The sequence below is a fragment of the Dermacentor variabilis genome, chromosome 4 (assembly GCF_050947875.1).
Source record: "Dermacentor variabilis isolate Ectoservices chromosome 4, ASM5094787v1, whole genome shotgun sequence".
Lineage (NCBI taxonomy): Eukaryota > Metazoa > Arthropoda > Arachnida > Ixodida > Ixodidae > Dermacentor > Dermacentor variabilis.
This window is the reverse complement of record NC_134571.1, coordinates 101,355,949-101,376,181: the sequence shown is the minus strand read 5'-3', so window position 1 is coordinate 101,376,181 and position 20,233 is coordinate 101,355,949. Positions and strand designations below refer to the sequence as shown.

General features: G+C 46.2%; 1 protein-coding gene across 2 annotated transcripts in view; it reads right to left on the bottom strand.

The window, feature by feature from the left end:
• LOC142579576 (uncharacterized) overlaps positions 1–20,233 on the bottom strand; it is a 145,936-nt gene that overhangs the window by 15,114 nt on the left and 110,589 nt on the right. For both annotated transcript variants that reach the window (XM_075689941.1, XM_075689939.1), the window contains exon 2: positions 14,220–14,382. In XM_075689941.1, coding sequence (XP_075546056.1) covers positions 14,220–14,380 — 161 coding nt within the window. In that variant the 5' untranslated portion in view covers positions 14,381–14,382. The remainder of the gene's footprint in view (positions 1–14,219; positions 14,383–20,233) is intronic.

Below are 20,233 nucleotides of genomic sequence, written 5' to 3'. Positions count from 1 at the left end.
TGTACCTCTTATTAAGTTTCACAACAAGACATGCCACCCTTTCGTTAATGCTATAGAATTTCTGCATGTTATCAGCTATATCCTTATTAATCAGGAATCCGACTCCTAGTTCTTGTCTCTCCGCTAAGCCCCGGTAGCCCAGGACGTGCCCGCTTTTTGGCACTGTATATGCTTCTTTTATCCTCCTAACCTCACTGAGCCCTATTATATCCCATTTACTGCCCGCTAATTCCTCCAGTAGCACTGCTAGACTCGGCTCACTAGATAACGTTGTAGCGTTAAAGCTTGCCAGGTTCAGATTCCAATGGTGGCCTGTCCGGACCCAGAGATTCTTAGCACCCTCTGCTGCGTCACAGGTTTGACCGCCACCGTGGTACGTTTTTTTTTAATCCGGTGAAAAATTGCGCGACACCGGGATTTGAACCACGGTCCTTCTGCACGCGAGGCAACAAGATATGCAATATGCATATCTTGTAGATAATTACTACGTCTAATAATTTTGGTCGTCTGTAGTTCAAGGCCACGTCTGCCTTCATATAATCTCACTTGGTAACTTTGCTACATAGTAGACGGACGTAAGTCACTTCACCTAAATCAGCCATGCTGCCTTATTCGCCTGGACGAGAAATTCGTTGACCTTCAGTGAACAGTTTCTTGTGCAAAGAGAAATACGTTTGGAGGTGCACATGGATGATGACCATAATTCAGGCTCTTTGGTTCATCGTATCGAGTGACATATAATGACAATTTTCTTTATCATTATACGGCGTGTACCTTTGTTTCGTTGCGACAAAATTCATTCATGGGAAATAATAGAGAATGTGATTTGAACAGACTTGATGACCGCCGTCTGAATAAAAAATGTGCTTGGATCATTATAGTGAAAATATTGTCTCTGGGGGACATCCGATTCATGTACCAATATTCCTGCACCGTTTTGGAGACAGATAGGCTATCCGTCGGACGTCAATTCCAAATATCCTACCGTAGGCGTCACACAAGCATTACATCTGGACCTCTGTGGGCTTTCACATAGATATTTATCAACCCAAAGGTTTGTCTTTCAGTTTCCTTGTGGCAGAATTATGATTTTTCTTATGTTCAAATTATAATCCGAAGCTATCGTGTATACAGTTAGGTTTACATCCTACAGTCCCATCGGAAAAAACTTAAATGACTGGTGGCTGGAGAGCCAAAATCGCGACACGCGGTGCTCTTTATTCCGAGCGCGGCAATAGCGAGAGTGCGAGGCACGTTCCATTTTCTACAGCAGGGGTGGCCGGCACAAAGCGACCTATCTTAAAGCCCGCCTGGTAAATGATATATTATGCGCTACTTTACAGCAGAACCATACGCTACCGTGGGTGCGCACATGCCCCAGTTTCTTTTCCACTTTCTTTTTTTTTTGCACTGGCGTTACGAGGAGCATTGTTTTTAACGTAGTTTTCTTTAAAACCAACAATTTTCTGGGCGATGCACTGTAAAAAGCCGTAACTACCTTCGCTAATAACGCCCGTGTATATAAAAAAAAGGCTTACGTGCGCGTCCTCGTTAGCGCGTAGCTTGACCGAAAAGTGAGGCATATGATAGCTTCCGACGTGTGAGCTTTAAGATGGGTCGGTTTCTGCCGGCCACCCCTGCTTTGGAAAATGAAATGAGCCTGGCACTCTCGCTGTCGGCGCGCTCGGGAATAACAGTGCCGACTGTGTCGATTTTGCCGCTTTGGCCACCAGTCACTTGTGCTAATCTTTTTCCTCTGTGACTGACATTGCATAATTCCTATCGCAGTTTACGTTGAAAACTTCAGTCGATCCAATATGCTATATGTGCCTGGTGGAAAACCTAGAATGATGAGGAGTACCCTGCACTTATGTGCGAGCAAGTGTGCGCATACGTGTGCACGCTGTGTATGCTGTGTGAGCAAAACACCCACACAGCAGACGCTGTGTGGGTGTTTTGCCGGTTGCGTCTCTCACACAGCATCTGCTGCGAACGGGATATTTAAAATAGCAGACACTATGCAAAAGGTTTGCAGGGACTACATGGCCACAATTAGTACATGACCGGGGTAGTTGGAGAAGTATGGAAGAGGCCTTTGCCCTGCTGTGGGCGTAACCAGGCTGCTGCTGATGATGATGATGGGGCAAAAGGTCCCGGCATGTCCGTGCAACGTGCTCAGCTTATCGCCATGAGTTCCACAGGACAAATTCAGCACATCCCAGGGATATTCATATCCTTGCAGTGGATTTTCAAAGGATATCCACGGGGTGCCATTGCGGTCACTGGGATAGCACAACACATCAGCGCAGATAATTGCTCTGAGGAATTTAGCAGCATTCCTACGAGATAGTCAAAGAATGACCAATATTTATTGTACAGCGAGATTTAGTTTTATTTTTTCGAAGTATTTCGTTGTATTCTTTCCCCGTTACTGCAAACTGCAGATATTGTTCTAACTGCGTAATAAAATCCGCGATAGAGGGGGAAGAAGAGAGATAGAGAGAGAGTGTGTGTTGCCCTTTCTCATGCCATGCTGAAGAAGCTATATAGTTTACTTTCTTAATTTTGCTAATGACTGCTCCACGTATGGTAGCTCACTGCTTCATCGCTGTAAAAGTTAATTTCAACTTTCATCTTTTCATTTATGCAGGAATTAAACGTTGTAGAGAGACTGGAGACATGTATATTCTCAACATATCAATAAATATAACTAATTAATCAATCACGTAAATAAAACCGGCCTTGGTGGCCAGACCTTGGCATCAGATATGCCGTTTTAATGAACATAAAATTTTTCTTGAATGCCGATTAACCAGTTTCCCAGACGTCAGCGTTCATGGATAGCGTTTAGAAGCATCGCTGACTTTTGTTTGTATTTTGAGACACGAGCGATGTTTCATGAAGCCACTCGCAGCTTTCAACGAATGTGAAGAAAATACAATAAACTGAAAGCCGTATTTCCTGTGCAGTTAACTTTCTATAAGTCAAAGCCCCCAAATGTGACCACTAAATGTTCACGCTATGTCACCATATTAAGCCAACGAACACAAGAATCTGTTCCACGTATTTCGCGTTACATATCCTGCACGTCGAGCAGAAAGGCGACGTGTACGTTTTACACAATGACAGCTAGGAATATTTTTAACATAAAGTCTAACCTTTACGTGAAAGTTCATACAACCTATTAGTCCACTTCTATTACTTCAAACCTAAAGCCATTTTAGTAGGGTGATGCTTGCCAAGGATACACCAGAATGAATAGCGATAAAAAAGCGATAGAACAAGTGGTATTGCTATCATTCAACGCCGGCATAAATCAGATATTGAAACAATCACAATAGAAATGCCCTCTCATTTATTATCAGTGCGAGTGAAACGTAACGCGTTGATATGGGTTCTTTCGAAAATTTGCTTTTACTGACACCACGTCTGTAGCTGTCTAGTGTATCGCGCTTATGTGAAGTGTAGTTGAAGAAAAAAACCAGTCACAAAAGACAAAGGACAAGAATAGAGGTCGACACCACAACGACGAAAAAGAAAAAAAATAGAATTCGCTTTCTTAGGTCGGCCACGATAGATGTGATATCTTGTCTGTTCATGCTCTGTGATTAGTGAAGTTGTTGTTGCGCATGCTCTGCTGGTTTCGCTGGGACTACGCCGTTCCTAATCAAGCTCAGTTGAAAGTCCAGTGGTTGTGGTGTCAACCTCTCTCCTTGTCTTTTGTTTGTTGTGACTGGTTTTTTTCCTTCAACTGTGTACCAACAGGCCCGGAGTTCAACCCTTCTGTGAAGGGTAGAGCAGCGTTTGCAATGCGGCTGTCAAGCTTGTGCCAAATATGTCGAGAAAAGCGGAAGCATCACGCGCTGTCGCTGTCCAACTGCATATTTAACGCGTTGTAATGAAAGAAAAGAAACTTTGGCAAAGGGAACGACAAAGCGGACTTCATCTACAAGGTACGACATGCCACCACTGCCCAAAAAGTAAAATAAAATAAATGCATACCCACTTCTTTCAATCTTCCTTCATAAGTTGGCCTTACGGGGCAAACCTAATTACGATGAGACCCGACTGGCTCCTCCCTGTCAGGGTAACTGAGCAGGAATAATATTTGCTCACAACGCGCGAGCGGCGTCACGAAAACTTTTCGCAGAGTTCGCTCGCAGCACGTATCACAGCGGCAACGTTCTGGCGTTTCGAATCGCTCCCACGCTGTGCAAATTAGACGCGAGCGCTCGGCGTTGCGCGCGGGAAAGCAGAATCATCCCTGTTTCGCTGTAGGATATTAACATAAGGTTTACAATAGTGGCTCACTATGCAGGCGCTTTACTAAAGGCTTCTAGAATTTGATCTGAAACACACGACAGTGAAAAATTACAAATTTAAAGGACTACAGGTGTCAACAAGATGCAGGCGTGGTTTGTCACCCTTCTCGGCGTGTACGCAGGTAAATGAATGGAACGACAGAAACAAGGGGGGAGGGGGGGAGGGAAATCTAGGTGCGCAATGTGAGCATGCGTCGGAATGCGCATCTTGTTTTACTCATATCTAACCTCTGCTTCTACTGCGTTAAAGAAAATGAATACGTTAAAGCCGACAATGGAAGAGTGGCTTCAGTAGTGTAAACTTGATAACGGAGGATTTTTTATTTTTTAAACACATGGATTTTAGACCATACTGACTAGACCATGTCTGTCCTATGTGAGCTAAGAGAAGGAGTGAAAAAGGAGATTCAACTGCTTGAACGCTGAATATAGAAGCTGCTGGAGAATGACTCTGCTCTGCTGCTTTACGCTGGACTTCAAGGCAACGTGCTGAGAGGCTTCGCTTTTCGGGCAAATCTGCGACTTCTTTTATTCATATAAAGTTTAGGGAAATGTTGGCGTATTTAGTGGCGCTGGCTACTCGATGTCAAAGAACAAATAATATATACAAGCACAAACATTGAATACAGTCTTGGAGCACCAAAGTTTGCTAGGTTTCGCACGTTCGCAGAGAAAGGCACAGAAGAGAAGTAGAAGGGCACTCAGAGACGTCGCTATTTATAATCACCTCCTACATTAAAGCACGAGCACGATTGCCGCAAAGTAATAATAGGAAGAAAATGAGACAGTGTCTGTACAAAACACGCAAGATCATGCACGCTTTACGGAATCAATCACACGTGAACGTTGCGCATACCGGACTGCCTTGCTGCTTCGCAAGAGCAGAATGTACTCGCCTCCCATGATATGTGAAAGTAAATATTGAAACGAAAACACGTCGGGTTTTCACTCGAACTCATTAAGACCCTTACAACATCGAAATTTTCTGCTCATCACGCCTCCTGTTCCTTCGCTTCTTGTTCCCTTACGTAAGCTTTTACTTTCCCATTACAATACACGCAGGGCTCATTCCCCTCAAACTACGCGCCCTTTTATCATATTTCTATTGCTTGGCACACAAACTTGGGACAAGACAGACAGAAGGTCGAGACGCAGACAAGCGCTGTTTTCAACAATGGTTCGTTAGAAGCAGGATATTCTAATAAACCATTGTTGAATGTGACGCTTCTGTGTGTCTCGACCTTCTGTCCGCCTTGTCCCAAGTTCCTGCGCCAAGCCCTAGAAAGGATGTCGCATCGACAAGGCCGGAACTTATCCCTGGCAATGTTAACTTTTGCCCTCTAGTTGCAGAGGACGAATAAAAGATAAATATGAGAGCAGGAAATTATCCAACTCCTTAAGAAGATTAACACGTCCAGTGTGGAAGATGGTGCAACGAATATTTAAACTCCGTCATTCTCAGATCATGAATAGCACGTTGCCATTATCCCTCAAGAGAAAAGTGTATAATAGCTGTGTCTTACCAGTACTCACGTACGGGGCAGAAACCTGGAGGCTTACGAAAAGTGTCCTATTTAAATTGAGGACGACGCAACGAGCTATGGAAAAAAGAATGATAGGTGTAACGTTAAGGGATAAGAAAAGAGCAGATTGGATGAGGGAACAAACGCGAGTTAATGACATCTTAGTTGAAATCAAGAAAAAGAAATGGGGGAGGGGGGCATGGGCAGGACATGCAATGATGAGGGAAGATAACGAATGGTCATAAAGGGTTACGGACTGGATTCCAATGGAAGGGAAGCGTACGAGTAGGGGGCGGCAGAAAGTTAGGTGGGCGGATGAGATTACGAAGTTTGCAGGAACAGCATGGCCACAATCACTACATGACCGGGGTAGTTGGATAAGTATTGGAGAGGCCTTTGCCCTGCAGTGGGCGTAACCAGGCTGATGATGATGATTAAATACTTACATCGAGAATATTCTTTTCGAGCGATTCCTTATTCTAGTCACAACGTCTGTCATTTGGAAAACGAAGGATGTGGTAGCGGCAAGTAAAAAGCCAAGAATAGCAGCACAAATGAAAAATATAGAAGTTTGTTATAGTCAAAGGAGATGGAGAAAGACCAGGGAGCGTCCTTTTTATGACAATGGCATATACATTTTTTTTTTCAAAATAAGGGAGGGTAAACTTGAAATGCCAGTGATACAATGTTGAGCAAAATAGAAGCAATAACAAACACAGAAAAGCATATCCAAAGAAAAAAAAACGACACAGATAAATGCGATTTGCAAAGAGTGCGATACAAACCTTGTATAATTGTATATTGCTGTATATGAATGCATATGGTTGAAATGTATAGGTAAAAAGAACCAATTTGTGAAGTTTCTCTCATATAGCAAATCAGTTCTGCGCAAGCCCGCAAGATGGAGGAAAGTACATGAAAGGGAAGAGTTGGTATCCACCCGAACTGCAGCACGAAGCTACAAAGGATACCCATACAGGTTTCTCAGAAATAAAGCGTCGCAGTTGCATGGGAAACCTGTTCCTTCCCTTCATGCTACAATTCGGGTGGATTCCAATTTTCTCCTTTCACGTTTGCTCTATAGTTATCATGTAGCAGATTCTGTTAGAATGTGGTCTTATGTATAGAAGATACATTATGTTATGCACAACAATGATGGAACGCCGGAAAGCATCAAGAGTATGTAAGTTGCAACATGATAAAAGGTTCAATAAACTTTCTCTTAGTACGAAAGCGTTCCATGCGGGCGTTTAATTCCTGCGACAAGATGAAGGCACATTCTTTCGCTGCCATGTCCAAGTAGTCATCGCCACAGTAGCGTCACTTAATACGCGCTCGAGTGTGTGCTTTAATTAGGCATGATAGTTGCCTTTATGCTGTCAATCGGCCGCTTGATCGTAGAAAATACGAAGAAAGCGTCTTCATTGACTCCGCCGCAGTGATTGGCGGAGGCAACTAAATGGCCGGGGATCATGACAGGGAGGCACGCTAAATAGGGGCGTCGTGTTGGATCTCGAAAGCAACGTTTACAGCCAAGGCAGTGATCAGAGTTGCGTACACTCTAATGTCAGCAGTGACTAGGGTTATTACCACAGGACAGAACCCGTGTATACCTCTATAGGTTCTCTCTGCTACCTGTGAGCTCAAAAGACAGCCCCAGTCCTGCGCAGTTCGCAGTATTCCGCGCTCACAAATCTGACCCACAAGGAGACAGTGACACGCAATTGTACGTTCAGTGGGGAGGCAAGCGCGGTTGCGCTGCGCTATTTAGTCGTGACAGATTTCTTAGCAATGTGGCCCGCACCAGTTTACGAGTTTACACGAAAACTTGGTAACCGCATTTACCGTTACATCTTTGTCATTCGTGTCCACATCTCGAAATTTTGCGCGCGTGCGAACTAACGAACAAGTGGTAACGCGAATTCTTCTCGGAAGGAGGTCAGGTTCGCTAAGTGTACCATAATGTGGTTAAGCAATTGTTTTGCGCTGGTGCCGGGAATAGAAAACGTCTTCAGGTCTTGAAGCTGTGATTGTATTCATATCTTTTAGGGCGGGTCATGTCTCTTCGCAAATTGGCGGGGCTGCTTCGGAATCAGACGACCGAAAATTGTCACAGGAGGTGATGACCCCGGCATCACAGCCGGCATTTTCCTCACTACGGCCACAGAAATATAGGCGAGCAAAGCGTCTTCTAAATGCCTTCCAAACTTTCTCTGTTCCCATGGTGCGAATCCCATTTTCGTTCTTCACCTCTTCAATGTAAGGTGGTTATTCCCTTCCAGGTCGAATTATATATCCCTATTTCGAACCTCACATACAGGGAGGTAGAACAGTTAATTTCCCTTGCTATATAATTGGATTGAGTCTCGCTCGAAAGTATACAGCAGCTAAAGCCGAAATTAGCATGTAAAGCGAGCTAGCTGATGGCATATGTCATGTCAGAGGAAATGCATAAGTGATATGATAATTCCATGTTTGCCTTTTACTTACATGTACTCAAAGTTTATGACAGTTCTGGAGCGTTACCTTGCCTATGAAACCATTTTGTCCTAAGTCCACATCTTTTATGCTCCTGTCACTCCTCCCCCCCCCCCAAACCCCACCCCCAAAAGAAGAAAGGACAATCAGAAAAAAATTTGACGAGACTTGGGGCTGTAAATTTCCGCCACTATCATCTTGGGTGATGCTTTTTAGAACAACATTGACAGAAGACTGCGCCTAAAATGCTTCATTGAAGTGTCTACTTGCGCCGTCTGTAGACTGCTAAGCCCACAAAGTAATCGTAGGTGGTGCATTGATTTGCATCACCCATGTCCGATTGGCTTTGAGCAAGCTCCATACCGTGCTGAATACGCCGGCTCTCGTCATGAAGATTTCACTTCCAGTAGCTAACTTTCCGTTTCTAAATTTGCTGTATATCAATGATTAGTCTAATTAAGCGTATAAATAATATTGAGGTTCAACAACCTTAGAAACAATAAAAAGATGCAGATCTCGCGAGCAGTATGATGTTATGCAAAGCATTTTGGAGGTAGCTGGCTACGCAGCATCATCTGTGGTTCCGCAGAACGTTTTCAGATTGACCAACGTATTTGTGTAAAGCAAGCAATTGTTTTTGACCCGAGCGTGCGTGTGACGACTGCAGCGAGACGATGGCGATAGCGATGACAATAGTATGACGACGACGATGACGACGACGACTTGACGACTGATATTTTCTTTTTGTATTCCAGAATAGCAATATTATAACCTAATCCATCACGACCTGGCACGCAACCCAAAATGGCACAATGTCGAACGGCGTCTACGTAAGGTTAGCTGCTACTGGTAAAGGACTGGGGATTGTGGACCGTCTCATAGCGCTAAGCCGGCAAGAGGGAAGAACGGGATAAACTGTCACGCTCTCGCTTTTATAAGCAACTTGACGCTATGGGATGCGATGCACCTGACAGAGAGTTGTAAATCCGGCCGAATGGAAACAGCCTTGCGTGCACCGCGTGCACCTACTCTCGCTCGTGCTGCGCGAATATGCGAGAAAAAGCAGTCACAGGCGGCACACGCAGCACAGTCACAGCGTCAGCTGTAGGAGCGGCTCAATAGGAGCTCCATTTTCGGCACCACGCACTACAGGGTCTTCGCGGCGAAGCCTCTTCACGTCGTTTGCACGAGAACGCTCTGAACTGCCCGTCCGGCGTCGACGGCTAGCTGCGGCTTGCGCTGCGGCTTGTCCTGCTCTCTGCACAGCGGTCAGCGGAGCCCGATATAGCCTGGTTGCAGCCGTGCGCGTAGCTCTACGATTTGCTTTGTTGGCTATTTGTTGTGTACTGGGTATCCTTGTTCTCATTCCTGGCGGTAGCTGCTATACGGACACCGGTGGCGGAGGCGTACACAATCATCAACTGAAACGGCTATCGGAATGAGCCCTGGGCTCATCCGATAGCCGTTTCGGTTGATGATTTTGCACACTCAGTTCACGCCGAGGTTGAAGCCAGGCTCATTGCGTGGAATTCAGCTACCTTACCACTGAGGCACGCCAGCGATAGCTAGCATGCAGTGGAAAATAAAACCATAAAAGCATCCCAGCGCGAGAGAATAAAACACGCGATGTGACATGCGCGCCGCATAGCGTGAACACGTACAAATATGGTATTGCAGTTTCGTTATGTTCCATCAGCTGTCCTGACACCTGCCAATTGCATATAGAAGTGACTAGGTGAAGGCTAGGTGACTGTCTGCCGCCATCCCGCTTGGAACCGGATGTCAATAAATCATTACCAACATCATCATCATCAACAGGAAGGTACCGTACCACGGGTTAGGGAATGTGACAAGTGCGCCTCCTAGTTTGGATACCTGCGTTTACCCTTCAGTGCACGTTTTAGCGCCTCCTCGTCAGGTACGAAGCGATGATGAAGGAGGGAATCGTACAGCCACGCGCGTGGCTGCTGTCCGGCAACATCGGGCTGAGCAGGCCACTTGCAAAGAGCAGGACAAGCCGCAGCACAAGCAGCAGCTCGCTGTCGACGCCGGGCGTACAGTTCAGATCGTTCTCATGAAAACGACGCGAAGACCCGGTAGTGCGTGGTGCTGAAAATGGAGCTCCTGTGGAGCCGCTCCTACAGCTGACGCCGTGTCTATGCTGCGTGTGCCACGTTGGCCTGTGTTTTTTTTTTTTACTTAAACTTGGCACCCGATGTTTCAGTATACCACCATACAACGCGTACTTGAATAAGAACTACCCGTTGGTGACCGTGAAATACAAAATCTTCCGCTAGAAAAAGAAGCGGGGATATCATTAAAACATAGCTACCCCCTTTCCTCAAGAATCACAAGGTTGCAGACGTGCTGAACATATTTAAAGAGCATTCCGGGGTCCTCAAATTCACTTTTGAGTTACCGAAAGACAACTGCATTTAGCATTTAGACGTTAATCTTTCTTTTTCTTTTAATGAAGATACTTGTTGGTGCTATATCAGCCTAGAAGCGCTAAGAATGTCTTCCCTTTTTATAGTGGCCATTCAAAGTTAATAAAAAGTGGCATTGCCACCATGTGTATTCAGGCTGCCCTTAACAAATCATGTGAGCACAAGGCCGAAATCAGTTTAACAAACCAGATATAAAGCGGGAAGTTGCTGGCTATCCTAACAGAGTTATTGCACCTGTTTGTGAAAGCCTTATTCAGAAGGTCAAGGGCAGAAAAATTGGTAATAAAGGAAAAAAAAGAAAGGTCAAAGACCATTGCATTTCATTCCGTACCTGGATAAGGGAGCTATGGAGTAAAGCTATTCCAAACTTTTCTGTTCCAATTCTGCTATCAGCCCTCTATGATAGGTCAAAAAATGTTTAGGCCACCCCCACTTCGGCTGTCCCTCATACGACGTCACATAAACCCCTGCTGATAAACGCCCCTTCTGATATGATGTCTGCACACTGATTATGCATGATTAGATCCAAAGAAAGAAAACAATTATTTCTCATCCGACGCCTTTCGTTTTCGGGCTGCGCCCAGTTCGCCCGTCTGTGACGAGACGTCACAAAACTGCTAAAGCTCAGAGCATCAAAGTGATATGTACGCGTTACAGGCGCAAAATAATGCCGATCAAAACTTATTTTTTTTCCCTGAATAGCCGGAGGCAGCCTCTTTTCGAAAGAATAAACGCTGGCTGCCCACCGATTGCTCTGGCACTAGCTACTGAGAGCAGCCACGGAGCATGGATGTATTTGCGTATTATAAACATTTTTCTGTGACACGATAAGGTTATCGAGACCTTTCGGCACGTATGCGACATTACTTTGCCAACTCTTCTTTGCTGAGGATCCGTTCTGGCGGCGTTTTTAACATTCCGTTGCATGCCGCCGCGATTTTCAACCAGCCGCAGCAAACTAAGCAAGGGGAAGCGGATCGATCACAGACGCCGGCACCACCCTCTAGCGACCAGATATGAAATCAATCTCTTGTTTTCTGCCCCTTGTAAACTTTCCAAAGGGTGTATTAAATAAGAATAGCAACAACACTATTCGACAGTGCAACATCGGTCACGAAAAAAAAGATTTACTGATTGCTAATCAGAAGGTCAAACAGGCCAATGCTTTAATGACCGAGCCAGACAGCAATCCCATAACGGAAAAAATGGCATGGCAGCCATATGGCTTTGCATTGCAAAGAATGCAAATGCAAGTCATTAGTCCACAAGACAGGGTTCCTGAAAAGGCAGAAACGAAAAAAAAGGAAAGAGAAATTTTAGAACCTTATTTATCAGGAAGGCCACGGACGGATGCATTACTACGCCTTCACTTCACCTATCCGATAATTTTCATTCCTCGGTCAACACTGGTATCATGTATAATCATATAAGTGTTGCGCATGCGCCCAGTTCCTCCCCTGTATAAAAGGGGCCGGAATTTCTTCAATAAACCCAGTTGAAAGTCAGCGTTCTTTGCTGTCTCTGTTTTTCTTTCCCAAAAAACTGTTGCGCTGTACCTACGTTAGTCAGTATGAACCAACTCGTCCAAATCAAGCTGTTGTTGATTATGAGGCACGCCATAGCGGGGGGCTCCCGATTCATTTTGACCACCAGGCGATCTTTAACGTGTCTCCAATGAGCGGGAAGTGGGGTTTTTCGCATTTTGCCCCCATCGAAATGCGGCCGTCGCGGCCACGATTTGATCCCACGACCTCGCGCTTCGTATGCTACTCACGGTCATCCAGTTTTCTCTGTTCATGTGTCAACATACGCCACACCACGCGTGCTTATTTAGTCAGCTTATGTTCACTGCAATTCATATAGCCACTACATCTATGAGTTTTACACTTCGATTAATTTTTTTTGTAGTTTTCCCATTCCCCTGTCAGCAGCGTTTGGGATATATTTCCCCGTGTCGCCTCATACGCTGCTCAGCGTTAGGGATCGGATTTCAATGCTCCTTCTCTCCTACCTCAGCTCCGCACTTACGGGTTTGAGAAGCTAGCACGGAGGCCAGGCGAAGAAAAACTCTAACGAGAAAGACGTGTGGAAGACGCCGTTGTGTTTTCCTATTGTACCGCGATATTTTTTATTTGACCAAGCTCTCACCTTGGAGCAGTTAACACACTGTACTTGAAGTGATGCCACCCCGTTCCCCCGTACAGAGTACTCAACCGGAGATATCCTCTGGTTAACTTCCGTTTCTTTCCTTTACCGTTCTCTCTCTCTCTCTCTCTAAAATGTTATTACATCCATTGCTTCGCATTCATGGCGAAACTTTGATTTTTAGAGCGATAACTCTACTACTCCAGGTACAAACCCAGAAAGCGCCTGGTTACGTAAATCTGACATTAAAGCTCAGCCAAGGTCAAACTGGGACTTAGCTTGCCACTGCTAGCGGCTGCTGCGTACACCACGCGAGCGCCCACATCTTGAAAGCGATCTGCGATGTGGACAAAGTATGCCTAGTGCTGGTATCTTTGTATGCGCTTTGCTTTCGAAGCTCAGTTCACGTTGAAGCGAGATACAGCATGAAGATCAAATAGCTCGCTGCTGCTGGCGCGCCGAGCAGCTACGGTGTGTTGTCTTGTGGTGCAATTGTAGATGCGGTAGCTGCTGACGGTGCCGAACAGCATCTGTGTCCTTTCCCAAAAAGCAAAGCCGTGCTATCGCTCGACAAACCTGGTTTACCCACGTTCAACCATGGCAGATTTTTTTAGTGGCACGAGCATCGGCTGACACTCTTGTTTCTTGCGCATCACTTCCGGTTCAGCGGGGAGGAAATTTAAAATAAATCAAAAAAAATTTAAGAACAGCAGTACAGTACAAAATTCATGAATTTCATTAGGGATATAAAATCAGAGCATTAGTTTAGTTACAAAATTAGCTACTGAAATATCTGGAATAATTAGTATTCATTAGAAATCACTGAGACGACTCGGGACGAAATTCAAAATAAATAAAAAAAAATAGAAAACATAGTACAGTACAAAATTTGTGGGTTTCATAATAGATATGATACCAGATATGTTTATTTACATGTTAAGTTGCTGAAGTGTTTGGAATAATTAGAAATAACTGCAAATCACTGATTACCGCAAACAAAAGCACAGAATGGTATATTTTAGAGACCCGCTACGTGAGCACGACTTTGGGAAAATTTCTGGAAACCCGGAAGTAGAAAGCGGAAGTAATAACGTCACTAATTACGTCACGCGCAAGATAATGACATGATATTTAACCGGCTAATTAAATGAAAACTGTTGTCTCCGAGTTCACTTCGTGTGTTGCATTCGCCTAAAGTCAGCCTAAAGACACCAACGCCGAGATGTGGGTCTCACTAAGAGATACCTCAGTCAAAGATTAGGCTCGCCTGCCAGGATGTGCGTATATTAGAGGAGTGTGTATACCTGAAGTAGGCGTAGTTCCTCTGTTCTGCGGGCACGGCGGCGTCCTGCTTGATGGGGCCGAAGAACGCCGACCGCTGGGGCGATACCCCCCTCTGGTGCTGCTGCGCGCGGCACTGCACCAGGAACACGACCAGGAGGAACAGCCAGCGCGGGGGCAGCATCACTGTGCGGAAGAGCAGGGACGGGAAGCAGTCATTCATTCGCACAGTTTTATTGCGATAACAATTATATGGACATTTCAGGCGAAATTACGCTCTCGCCGTTAACGTAACCGTCGACGTCATCGTGATGTTCCATGTAACGTACAAGTGCGGTAACAACGCGGCCGCGCGCCATAGGCTCTAGGTGCGAGAAAAAAGCTTGCGAAGGAGAGAGAAGGATGGTGGCTTGACAGGGCGGTGTCTTCCGCTCGCAAGGGAGGAAAGTGGGGAGGCTGCGCGTCATCTTACGCGCGCAAGGGGGTGGGGTGGGAGGATGTGCACATGCTAGGAGTGGGGAGGGTAAAGGGGCAGGTTACTCTGAAAGGGCCTGCGTTATTAATGTAAGGGATGAAGAAAGAAATATAGGAAACGGCAAGGAAAAAAAGGAAAGGAGAATGGGACAAATGAAGAAAGAAGGGAAGAAAGAAACAGAAAGGAGGCCAACCAGACACATGTTCAGTTTTCGACACCCTCAACAGCGGGAACGGGACCATACTGAACATCATCGTCGCTCTCTAGTATAAGCCAAATTAGGCCTCCTGCATAGGACGAGTACTTTTTATTGCAATGGTAATTATATGGACACGCCAAGCGCATTTTTGCCGTTGTCGTCGCCTTGAGGTTCCGCATGAGTAAAAGCTTGTGAGGGCGAGCCGGTGAACGCGGGTTCAATAGAGAGTTTTAGCCCAGCGGGTTTACGGCCAGCGGAGCGGAGCGGGCGAGCGGAGACACGACTGCGCATGCGCACAACGCTGAGGCGGCCAGCGGTTTTACGGAGCAGCGTTAACGCCCGCTGGAAACCACTCCCCAGCGGAGGGTATACGCAGCGCGCGAGCGTGCGTAAGCGCGCGCGGGCGTGTATGGGAAATGCAAGATGGCAGCCGCGAACATGAACCCCGCAGTTCTGCATCGACGACGGCGACTGCGGCGCTGACTCGTACATTAGTACTCAGTATATTATTAACAAATAATGTACTGAGAACATGTAATATATCTTTATTCAACATTTCTTGCATTATAAAAGAAAGCGTAATTCAAATTCATTTCTCAGTAACTCCTATTCGGACCACTAGGTGGGGAAGCAGAGCGCCCCACTCGAGCGGGTGAGTGATCCGCTGGGCTAAAATTCTTTTTTCGCGAGCCGCTCCGCTGGCGCAGCGGTGGAGACCGCGAGCGGAGCGAAACGTAAACCCGCTGAGCTAAAGCTCTCTAATCTCGCGTACGTGAGCGAGGAACGCGGCCCGGATGCGTGCTCTCTCCCGTGGTGCGCGAGGGAAGAGGGGCGTTTTTCTCCGGCTGCCGCTGCTCTGCCTCGATGTCCTTCTCGCCCGCAGCTCCGTCCAGAGTGGAGACAACCGCGGCGTCTTCTCCGGCGTTGGCAAAGCGAATCGCGGACACCGTAGTAGACGCTTTGGCGGACGTCGTTGTGACGCTTTGCCGGCACTATTGTGTCTCGAAAGCGATCTGCGACATGGCTAAAGTGCGCGCCCACGCGGGCCTCATCTTCAATGCGATCTACGATGTTTGCAGAGTGCGCATAGTGCCGGTAGCTTCGTATGCGCGGTGCTTTCGACGTTTCACCGTGCTGTTTAATTTAGTTAAAGCACGTTGGCGGGTTGGTTCGTTTGAATCCATGATAGAATGTGTAAGTGCGACTGAACAAGGACATAAAAAGAAGCAGACACACAAGGACAGCGGTGTTTGTGTCTGTTTCTTTCTACGTCCTCGTTGAGTTACGCTTTCATATATCATTGGTAATTTAGTTAGTACGCAAATTTTACAAGTTCATTCGGCCGATAAAACTACTATCCTTACGTTGTACAGCTACCGACCAATTTGCTATCGCAATCGGTGCTTCGCCTTTCGGGCGGAACTGCGCATCATTTCTATGAACTTCGATTGCACACCTTTGCTTTAACCACTATGTAATTAAATTATCATCGCTGCATCTGATTCTGACACCCTCGAATACACGGCCTTCCGTCTGAGCATCCGTGTTGTCTTCTGAATAGTCAACTGTGAACTGAATGAAGTTAAACACCTCAAATGGCTAAATTTATCTCATTTCAACACAAAGAAAATGAAAATAAAAATATGTAGAGAAGTTATACAAAAAAGAAACTGTGCCACTACGCATCTGAAAGAGTAACTACGGCGGTGTACGCTGCCACGCAAATTCGAAATGCGCCTTACACTCAATATCCCATCTCTACATCTAATCCTAGGTAAGACAAAAGTGATACAATAAGTTTTAAAGCGTTTATCTGAAACAATAAAAACGTCCAAAGAAGATGCGGAATACAAGCTCATACTCTAGATAACGTATATCTAGCTTGTCTAATGTACGACTTGAATACATATTATAGACGGCCTAAATCCGGTTTTAAACATTGCTGACTCTCCCGTAATCGACAGTAGATGTAAGCATGAAATTGCAACTGGCAAACAGGTTAGTTGGAAATTATACTAGCCACAATCTTAAAAGGGGTGTAGTGCATGTTCGCAACGGCAAACCACACCACCACTACTTCACACCACTCCACACCACGCCATACTCTACACTGGTCCATATGGACGCTGCCAAGCTTGAACAAGAAAATCGGCTGAAGGCCGCACAACAGGCAGCAAAAGACGTCAGGGAGACAGTGCGCACTGCCCAGCAAGAAGAACAAAAGCGCCTGAAGGAGGCGCCACACAGTGCGGCGCCATCTCTCGAGGCGACGTAGAACCCGCGCCGCGAAACTCGCGGACCACTGGCGTTCAAAAGAGCACAGGCAACCCTGTCTCAACGCCAAATGATGACAATGAAGTATACGGTGCCCTTTATCTGCCTTTTGAACGTGTCTATTAGAAATGGCAAATAAAACTTCACGGTAATAGAAGTTACAGCTTGGGTGATATTGTGAACAAACATTAAAAAGGATTAGGAAGCAATATTTTTTGTAACCTCTTTGGGCAGCAACTAGCGTATGTAATGCTGTTATATACAAAGTTCGGGGGCCGGGGACGGCATTTTTTAAAGTTCTGACTGGTTGCGCAGATGATCTCGTATTGTTCTCGCAACGCCCGGATGTTCTCGTTTCAGAGCTCAGATAACGGGTCTAGCACTTGGCTGAAGTTCGCTTGAAAGTGGCCGAGAAAGGGAGCTAAAAGCATTTCATGCTTAATACGAACATCAATGTTGCACGTATTGGGGTGCCACTGGTAGGAGGTGAATACAACCGTTCTCGCCACTTTTCACCATTTACGGCTATAATCCGGAGGAACTACATCTCTCGCGACTGCTCCCAAATTCCGATATCTGCTAGCACCAACTATAGCAACAACTAATTCACCACGTACCGGCCAATAGGTTCACAGAAAGCGGAGAATCCACACGCTATGCCAAGTTCCTTTGTCCACTTGACGCAATTAGCAATATGGCAGGCAGCACTTGGGAAGCTCGGCCTCTCGCTCTGAAACTACCTTGTCGACTGCGACACTCTAACGGCGGGGAGAAGGCATAACTCCGCCTCAAAAAGAAAAAAAAGAAAAAACAGAAAATAAAGCTTGCGCTCAAAAAACATGGCCTTAAGAAGGTTTCGAGAAGGCTGATATAAATAGTCTTTTTAGAAACGTTTTGTAAGCAGTAGGACGCTCTGGCGGTCTAGCTGGTTTATATCTTCAGGCGTTTCTTTTAAGTGCGCGAAAAGTGAGGACACACGAATGAAACACACACCACCCCATCAGCAGAAACGCGCTCGTGGTGTGTGTTTCTTTCGTGTGTTCTCGTTTTTTCGCGCACTTATAAGAAACGTCTGACGTTTTGTAAGCAATTTTAAAGGAATGCTAAGCAAAAGTGCGCAGTTCTGCCCAAAAGGTGAAGCACCGATTACAATAGCAAATTAGTAGATAGCTGTACGCAGTAAGGATAGTAGATTCATCGGCCAAATAAACTTGTAAAATTCGCGTACTAACTAAATTAACAATGATAGAATATGTGACTCAACGAGGACGAAGAAAGAAACAGACACACAGAGACAGCGCTGTCTTTGTGTGTCTGCTTCTTTCTAGGTACCTATTCAGTCGCGCTTACACATTCTATCATGGGATCAAACCAACTAGCCCGTCAACGTGTTCTAACTAAATTAACCAGCACGGTGTCACGCGCGCACAGGTAAACATGAACACGTCTCGCTCGAAGAGCGCGGGGCACTCTCTGTGAAAATTCAGGAGTCACTAATCGCGGCAGCAGCCTGCGAATCGACCTTAATGCATGCCTCGCTTGAGCGCGAACGAAACGTCGAAAGCATAGCGCATACGAGGCTACGGGCACTACGCGCACTCTGCAAGCATCGCAGATCGCTTTGAAGATGAGGCCCGCGCGGGCGCGATCTTTGGCCACGTCGCAGATTGCTTTGAAGACGCACGAGGCCCATCAACGCGCCCTCACGGCATCCGCCAAGAGGCCGTTGCATATGGCGCGATTTTTACTCAGAGACACAGCGAATTCCGTCGCTCAGCGACCATCGCGACGTCATGGTCTCTCCGCGACTGGATTCCAACAAGTTGTTCGCGCCGTCGCTCAGTCGCGGCAATCGGCGCGATGTGGGGGGGGGGGGGGGGGGGGGGGGGGGGGGGGGGGGGGGGGGGCAATGTGTGACGAAACAAAGCGCCGTCAAAATAGGCGCTTTCCTGTTTTGCCACGCGTTGGTATCGCTGCGGGGCAATGCCGCGCGAGTGGTTTTGTTGTAATAGGGCGTACCCACTAGCGCCTGTGGCTTAGGAGCTTCATAAACATTTATTTTTTCTTCCGCTTACACAATTCGTTTAAAAGGGCAAGCTGCAGGCTATCCGGGCCGGGAGCAGATGCCGTCTCAAAATAAGACACGTATCCACTCGATCGCCACCGTGGTCAACCTCTTCATTGCTACAAATTGCGCCAGCAGCTTATACATGTACACTCAATAGTAGCTTGTTATTCTGCAAAAGCAAATACTCATCCAGGAAAAAGTTGTGGATCCCATAGTAACAACAAAACTAGAGTGTACTAAACAACCCCACCGACACCGCACAAGCCGTACACTCATGCTTGTGGTGTTATGCAGCGTCCCACTCACCGCATCTGTAAGCTGTCATAAAGACTCAACGCTTTTAAACGTTAAAAAATGATGTACTTATTCTATTATCAAATAATACTCAGACTTTAGTCTCCACATATAAGTGCGTTCACCTGGCCTTCTTTCGTGGTTCAATATGACAGCGAGAGGGCGATGATCTGAAATGTACCCGGCGTCCGCGGGGAGATCGAGGATGCTGCACTGGACAATTTGCTTTGTCAATTCAGGGGGAAATACATTCGATCTAGACGACATTGCGATTGCCTTTGCTGCCATGTGGCGCCAAACTTCCGCCATGCATATGGACCCAGGCATCCGATAAATTTTATTCTTTCACTATACGAGATAATTCAGTTGCGTGCGTATTGGAAGCGTTCTGTCTTGGCCCTCGTGAGTCGCGCATAGGGTCGAGTACACAGTTAAAATCGCCAACGATAAAGAATGGGTGGTTGTCTAACAAAAAAGGGGAGAGTCTCGCAAAGAAGTCATTGCGGTCTGACCGTACGGCGGGTCCATAGACATTCAATGCCCGAATTTTCCTCTCACCCCAGAAAAAAAATCAAAAGCTATTACACGACCTTCCAAGTCAAAAAGGCGGTGACTTCCATGTAGAAGCACCCTACGAAGAACCAACACACCACGACATCTCCCGGGGCTATGTGAAAAATAAGCTTTAACAGAAAATTCATCACAAAATCTTTTAACTTCCTGCTTG